Source organism: Cygnus olor (assembly GCF_009769625.2).
Source record: "Cygnus olor isolate bCygOlo1 chromosome 31 unlocalized genomic scaffold, bCygOlo1.pri.v2 SUPER_31A, whole genome shotgun sequence".
Taxonomy (NCBI): Eukaryota; Metazoa; Chordata; class Aves; order Anseriformes; family Anatidae; genus Cygnus; species Cygnus olor.
Genome location: NW_024429052.1, coordinates 12,102 through 19,947, shown reverse-complemented (window position 1 = coordinate 19,947; position 7,846 = coordinate 12,102). Strand labels below are relative to the sequence as shown.

Genomic DNA, 7,846 nt, shown 5'->3' with positions numbered 1-7,846 from the left:
ACCCCGAGCACCAGTACAGGTTGGGGGCTGACCTGCTGGAGTGCAGCTCTGCAGAGGGGGACCTGGGAGTTGTGGTGGAGAAGTTAGCCATGAGCCAGCAATGTGCCCTTGTGGCCAAGAAGGCCAATGAGATCCTAGCCTGCATCAGGGGGAGTGTGAACAGCAGTTCGAAAGAGGTGATCCTCCCCTTCTGCTCAGCCCTGGTGAGGCCACACGTGGAGTACTGTGTCCAGTTCTGGGCTCCCCAGTACAAGAGGGACATAGAACTTCTAGAGAGGGTCCAACGTAGAGCCACAAAGATGATTAAAGTATTGGAGCAACTGTCCTGTGAGGAAAAACTAAGCAAGCTGGGTCTGTTTAGCCTAGAGAAGAGGAGATTGAGAGGGGATCTTATCAACCTTTATAAATACCTGAGGGGACAATGTGAAGTGGATGGGGCCAAACTCTTCTCAGTGGTGGTGAGTGATAGGACAAGGGGTAATGGGTATAAATTGAATGACAGGAGATTTCATTGTCATATGAGGAAGAACTTCTTTACAGTTTGGGTGACAGAGCACTGGAACAGACTGCCCAGAGAGGCTATGGAGTCTCCTTCTTTGGAGATATTCAAAATCCACCTGGATGCGATCCTGTGTAACATGCTCTAGGTGAGCCTGCTTGAGTAGGGGGGTTGGACTAGATGATCTCTGGAGGGCCCTTCCAACCACAACCATTCTGTGATTCTGTGAAATAAATAAAAAGATGTTGTGTTGTTGTTCCTCTTGGTGTGTAAGAAGTCTTCATTTTCAGAATTTTGTAGCTTGTCTAGAACATTTATGATTTTTTTCGTAGGTCTGGGACATGTCCCAGCAAGGTGAGGACGTTCCCTCTATGCAAATATAAATTTATAGAGATATTTCCAAAAATGCATGTCCTCCCAATAACATAAATGGAGGTATTATATCCCCCAAACATATTTATCTTGGCATATTTCACATCTACGTTTCATATTTAAATGGATTTAGGAGCAATAAAATCTTTAGAGGTTGGATAGGTTCTGCCTTTACTTCCTTGCCATTGGGCTACCGCTGCTAGCAGTTTCCTCATATCACCTCTGTTTATGACCCAGAGAAATCTGACACCACAAATGTCACTCAAATGTCACTCTGACACCTCCAATGTCACGAGGGGTCTGCATCTGAACATCTCCCTCCTGCCTTCCACCTCCATTAAATGTGCTGGGAGCTGAGACACGCAGCAGACATGCAGATGTCTGGTTTGTGCCCACCTGAACAAAGGCAGGAGGAATCCAGTTCCTGTGGGCTTGTGTGAGGCATGGGAGAGGCAGCTAAGACCCCTTCTAGCCTGTGGACTGCAAACAAAGAAGGAGATGCCTTGGTTGACTCTGATGAAAAACTTCCCTCAGCAGGGGGAAGGCAGATCCCTCCCTGTCCTTGCCTGGGTGTTCTGCCTAAAACCAGGACATGGAAAGGTGATTCTTGGACCTCATACTTTTTCTGATATGAGGAACGACAGTGCTGGAAATGAGTTTTCTTCCCCAGTGGAGGGAAGGAACAACAGTGATTGCTTCAGTCTGTTTCAAAGTCCATTCCCTTGGAGGCCCAGGGACTTGTCAAGAGTTCCCTGTGCTGCTGAGCTGGGCCAGGCTCCTGGGCCCAAGGGGAGCTCCTGGCAAGCAGGCAGCGCTGCAGAGAGACAGCTCTGCCCAGGAGCAGCTCCTCTGCACAGCGCAGCAGGGCTGGGGGCACTGCCTGCAGGGGACAAGGGCGGCTGAGAGAAGGGAGGGAGATGTTAAAGGCAGTGTGGAGGGGGGCTGCTGAGAGCTCACTGCGGGAGAAATATTCCCAGCCCTGAACAGGGTAAGTCTCTGGCTGCAGGGCAATGCAGCTCTTGTTCCTGGTGCCATCTCCAGATTTGCTGGCAAATTCTGCAGCCTATGGGGTATTTCAGGGGGACTCTCATAGTTTCTCTACTGCAGAAGAGTATGACAAGCTCTAGAGCAGGGATTACCTGCCCAAACTGGGGCAGGGACAGGGCATGAGGGTTCCTTCTTACAGGGCCAGCTGCAGGTTGTGCAGCCGGGGTGCAGGCAGGGGTGGCCAGGGCTGTGGTGCAGAGCAGGGTCCCTTCTGTGCCCCAGGGGCCTTGTGCTGCGACAGGACCTCTGCCACCTGCCAGGCTCAGCACTCAGCCTGCCCGGGGAGCTGCCCAGGGTGCTGTGGGGAGAAGCTGTGGGTGGAAGGAACCCTCCTGGCAGGGCAGGGCAGGGCAGGTTCCTGCTGATGCCCAGAGGCTGGTACCTGTTGCAGGCTGCTCACAGCTTCACAGCACCCCCGTGACATGTCAGAAGGGAATCTTAAAGAGGAAGGTCACAGAAAGGGATTCTTAAAGTGAATTGTTCTGTGCTTTGAGTTTTCTCATGCAAATGCTCCTGAAAAGTACCCTGGGACCAGAGGTGTCTTCAGGGCAGAGCTGAGCATATAATGTGTGGGACTGGGTCTGTGAGCAATGGCAGAGAGGAGATGCTCCCAGGCAGCAGAGACCTGGCAGGGATGGAAAGGGAACTGCTGCCCGAAACACCAAGGGAGGGGGGAATTAAGTCACTCCCTGCCCTGCCTGCAGTGCAGGCACCTTCTCTGCAGCAACCCCCTGCTCTTCTCTGCCACCCAGAAAAGCCTCTGCCCTCAAGGCCAGGAGGTTTCAGAACTAGTGGCATCCCAACTGCAGGGAGGAGAAATGCCCCAGTGCCATCTGTCTGTCCCTGTCCTGCCTCCCTTGGCTGGAGCACTGGGGCATTTCACCATATTTCCCCATCTGTCCTTGCCATCTTTGTCCTCATTAAACCCTGTGCGGTCTGGGCCCTGCAGCGTGTGGGGCTGGCAATGAGCTGGCCCTCCCTGCAGGATCCCCCATCTTCAGGACATCTCTCTCTTTCCCTGGGTCGTCCTACTGGACTGCAGGCTGCCATCCACAAGGGCACAGCTCTCCCAAGGCAGCTTTGCTATCTAGGAGCCCGATGCAGAAGACAGCTCACTGCTAAGGTGATGGAAATGCTGCTGGATGGTGTCTGTGGGCATCTGCAATGAGCTCTCTATGTCTTTGGCTGGGAGGGGAGAGCTGAGGTCCTCCTCAGGTACACCGATATGGGGCGGGGAGTTGTCGATTCGCACTTTCAGACTGGATTCCTCTGCTCTCAGCAGTGTCCAGGTTCTTCTCAGGGGAACATCTGGGTGTAATCATCCTCCCATCCTCAAAGAGCTGCCAGCACAGGGCACCTGAGCCTGGGACCTGAGCCTGGCTGTCCACCCTCGGCACTAAGAGACAGTCCCTTTGCCTCTCAGGACCCACACGATTTCACTTTGATCACAGCAGATAGATTTATTTATTTATTTATTTATTTATTTATTTTTCCATAAAAGAACTCCTCATGTGTGGTGGGGGCCACTAGGATAAGTTCAACAAAATAAAATTCTCACAGCTCTGCTCTGCAGCCAGGTTAACCAGGAGCAACAATGTTGAAACAATCTTTATTATAACAAGTGGATTAACTGAGGATCCCCCTGTGTTGCTATTTACTTTTGCTCTTCTGGAATCCGGAGCAGAGTCCTTGCTGTACTGTCAGTCTCAGCTTTATACAAACCAGAGCTCAAGGAAAAGGGAGCTGCACAAAGATTTTCCTGAAAGGACACAGGTGTTGTGGTGGGTTTCTGTGAGAAATGGAGTAGGTTTGCTCAGAGAAATCTACCCTGTATTTCTCCACCTTGGACAGGCCTTTGTTCCCAGAAGAAGCAAATGTCCAACAGCACCTTCCCCACTGAGTTCCTCCTCCTGCCATTTGCAGACACGCGCAAGCTGCAGCTCCTGCACTTCGGGCTCTTCCTGGGCATCTACCTGGCTGCCCTCCTGGGCAACGGCCTCATCCTCACCGCCGTAGCCTGCGACCATCGCCTCCACACCCCCATGTACTTCTTCCTCCTCAACCTCGCCCTCCTCGACCTGGGCTCCATCTCTACCACTCTCCCTAAAGCCATGGCCATTGCTTTGTGGGACACAAGGACCATCTCCTACTCAGGATGTGCTGCCCAGGTCTTTTTTCTCTTATTCTTGCTTGGAGCAGAATATTCCCTTCTCACTGTCATGGCTTATGACCGCTACGTTGCCATCTGCAAACCCCTGCACTACGGGACAATAATGGACAGCAGAGCTTGTGTCAACATGGCAGCAGCTGCCTGGGGCAGTACTTTTCTCTATGCTGTGCTGCACACTGCCAATACATTTTCCATACCACTGTGCCAAGGCAATGCCCTGGACCAGTTCTTCTGTGAAATCCCCCAGATTCTCAGGCTCTCCTGCTCAGATGCCTACCTCAGGGAACTTTGGGTAATTGCAGTTAGTCTTTGTTTAGCTTTTGGGTGTTTTGTTTTCATTGTACTGTCCTATGTGCAGACCTTTAGGGCTGTGCTGAAGATGACCTCTGAGCAGGGCCAGCACAAAGCCTTTTCCATGTGCCTCCCTCACCTGGCCGTGGTCTCCCTGTTCATCATCACTGGCACAGTTGCCTACCTGAGGCCCCCCTCCATCTCCTCCTCATCCCTGGATCTGGTGGTGGCAGTTCTGTATGCAGTAGTGCCTCCAACACTGAACCCCCTCATCTACAGCATGAGGAACAAGGAGCTGAAGGATTCCCTGAAGAAACTGATTCTGTTGGCAGTACTTCAGCAGGACTAAGCCACCAATATTTATTCACTTTGTTGTTGTTGGTTGGTTGGTTGTTTTCTCAGGCAACTCTTGTGCTTTGGACATTTTTCTCTGACTACCCTGTTTGAACATGAATGTCTGGATTTGTCTCACTCCTCCAGAGGTACAAACCCAGTCCCTCTGTCCCAGAAGCCATCTTTAAATGTACTTATGTCAGAGCTGTACTCCTTTTTCACCTCTCTGTAATAAAAGGGGGTGTCTTCAGTGCTGTGTCTGAAGTTTGAGATCTTTTTCCTTCTTCTGGAGTCATGAATACCCTCAAGAAACTGCACCCTAAAAGGGCCTGCTGTTAAGCTTGTGTTCTCCATGTGCGGATGAGATCATCGGGTGATTTGCTAGGGAATGTGGGCTGGACTCAGCCCTCACTTGTGGGTGCCCAGAGCCACTGGAGACGGGAATGGTCAGGACATATCTGCTTGGGACTGTCCAGCATGTGACAGGGCTCATGTCAGATGCTGATGTCCCACTGCTGACATAACACTCTGTCCTGGTTTCGGTTGGGATAGAGTTAATTTTCCTCCTAGTAGCTGGTAGGGTGCTATGTTTTGGATTAGGATGAGAAGAGCGCTGATAACATGCTGATGTTTTAATTGTTGCAGAGCAGTGCTTACACTAAGCCAAGGACTTTTCAGCTTCTCGCTCTGTCCTGCCAGCGGGCAGGCTGGGGGGTGCAGCAGGAGCTGGGAGGGGATGGACCCAGGACAGCTGACCCAAACTGGCCAAAGGGGTATTCCATACCATCTGACATCATGCTAAACAATATATAGGGGTGGCTAGCCGGGGTGGGGAGGGCAGCTGCTCAGGGATAGGCTGGGCATTGGTCAGCGGGTGGTGAGCAATTGTATTGTGCATCACTTGTTTGTACACATTATTAGTAGTAGTACTATTATTATTATTATTATTATTATTATTATTATTATTATTATTATTATTATTTTCCTTTCTTTCCTGTCCTAATAAACTGCCTTTATCTCAACCCACAGGTTTTCATTTCTTTCTAATTCTCTCTCCCCATCCCAGAGAGAGAGGGAGGGCTGTGAGCGAATGGCTGTGTGGTGCTCAGCTGCTGGCCGGGTTAAACCATAACAGCTACATAAAATGCAGCGAGATGATACATCAACAGCATTCCAGGAAGTTTGGCCCTGCCTCACATCATGGACACCAAATCAGGGAATTTGGACTCAAAGGTCAATATGTAAGTTGCTACTCTACTTTTGCCCTCGTTTCAAAACCTCTTAGGTAGCAACAGAAGAACAGTTTTGACCAGATAAGTAAGGAGAATCACAGAAGAACGATGGGATAACACCTGGATATCAACACCTGGAGAAGTTCGGCCTACTCCAGGAAAGTGTCACCAAAGAATTTGAATGGAAAAATCACAGAGAGAGAGACTCCGGACTCAGAAAACTAGATTGGTTAAAAGGGCCGGTATGGATTGGAACTATGTCAGGGTGGAGTTATCATAAAAAATCATAAAAAAAAAAAAGAATAAAAATAAAAATAAATCATAAAAATACAGAACCAAATGTAACGGGGGTACCTCCCGGGAGGCACCCACCTCGAGCTGTATGTACATCGTATGAATTACTAATAAATAAGAACGAAGGAGAGTCAATCTGATCTACTGAAAAGGCAATTCCAGGGTCGAACCAAAAAATATTGGAGGTGGCAGAAGCATAATTCCTTCAACACGAGGTGGCAGCAGCGTAATTCTTTCAACACAAGGTGGCAGCAATGTGGTTCCTTTAACACGAGGTGGCAGCAGCACAATTCCTTCAATACAAGTGGCAGCAGCGTGATTCCTTCAACCGCTGCCCTTGGCCCACTCCCAGAAGGACATCGAGGTGCTGGAACATGTCCAAAGAAAGGCAACGAAGCTGGTGAAGGGTCTGGAGATCAAGTCTGATGAGGAGGCTGAGAGAGCTGGGGTTGTTTAGCTTGGAGAAAAGAATCATAGAATCATAGAATCATAGAATATCCCGAGTTGGAAGGGACCCATAAGGATCATCAAGTCCAACTCCTGGCACTGCACAGGTCTGCCCAAAAGTTTAGACCATGTGACTAAGTGCACAGTCCAATCTCTTCTTAAATTCAGACAGGCTTGGTGCAGTGACTACTTCCCTGGGGAGCCTGTTCCAGTGTGCGACCACCCTCTCGGTGAAGAACCTCTTCCTGACGTCCAGCCTAAACTTCCCCTGCCTCAGCTTCACACCGTTCCCATGGGTCCTGTCACTGGTGATAACAGAGAATAGGTCACCTGCCTCTCCACTCCCTCTCGCAAGGAAGTTGTAGACTGCAATGAGGTCCCCCCTCAGCCTCCTCTTCTCCAGGCTGAACAGGCCAAGTGATCTCAGCCGCTCCTCATACATCTTACCCTCTAGGCCCTTCGCCATCTTCATCGCCCTCCTCTGGATACTCTCCAACAGTTTAATGTCCTTTCTGTACTGTGGTGCCCAGAACTGCACACAGTACTCGAGGTGAGGCCGCACCAGCGCAGAGTAGAGCGGGACAATCACTTCCCTCAACTGACTAGCAATGCCGTGCTTGATGCACCCCAGGATACGGTTGGCCCTCCTGGCTGCCAGGGCACACTGCTGGCTCATATTCAACTTGCTGTCAACCACAACCCCGAGATCCCTCTCTGCGGGGCTGCTCTCCAGTGTCTCATCGCCCAGTCTGTACGTATAGCCAGGGTTGCCCTGTCCCAGGTGCAGGACCCGGCACTTGCTTTTGTTAAACTTCATGTGGTTGGTGATCGCCCAGCTCTCCAATCTGTCCAGATCTCTCTGCAAGGCCTTTCCACCCTCATCCAAGTCCACAACTCCTCCAAGTTTAGTGTCATCAGCAAATTTGCTCAGAACACCTTCTAGTCCTACATCCAAATCATTTATAAAAACATTGAAGACGACTGGCCTTAAAACGGAGCCTTGAGGGACCCCACTAGTGACCACCCGCCAGCCAGACGTGGCCCCATTTACCACAACCTTTTGAACCCTACCCGTCAGCCAATTGCTCACCCATCCAATGATGTTTTTGTTTAGCTGGATGCTGGACATTTTGTCCAGTAGGATCCTAAAAATGCTTGGAG

At 50.4% G+C, this 7,846-nt stretch overlaps 1 protein-coding gene across 1 annotated transcript; it reads left to right on the top strand.

Moving 5' to 3' along the window:
• The first annotated feature begins 3,792 nt into the window (after positions 1 to 3,792).
• LOC121062837 (olfactory receptor 14A16-like) lies at positions 3,793 to 4,728 on the top strand. Its single transcript, XM_040543101.1, has one exon. It carries the CDS (start codon positions 3,793 to 3,795, stop codon positions 4,726 to 4,728), a length of 936 nt encoding a protein of 311 aa, XP_040399035.1.
• Positions 4,729 to 7,846: the final 3,118 nt, after the last annotated feature.

Excerpts from the sequence above, each read along its gene's own strand:
- LOC121062837 (XM_040543101.1), top strand. The coding sequence starts at position 3,793 with ATGTCCAACAGCACCTTCCCCACTGAGTTCCTCCTCCTGCCATTTGCA.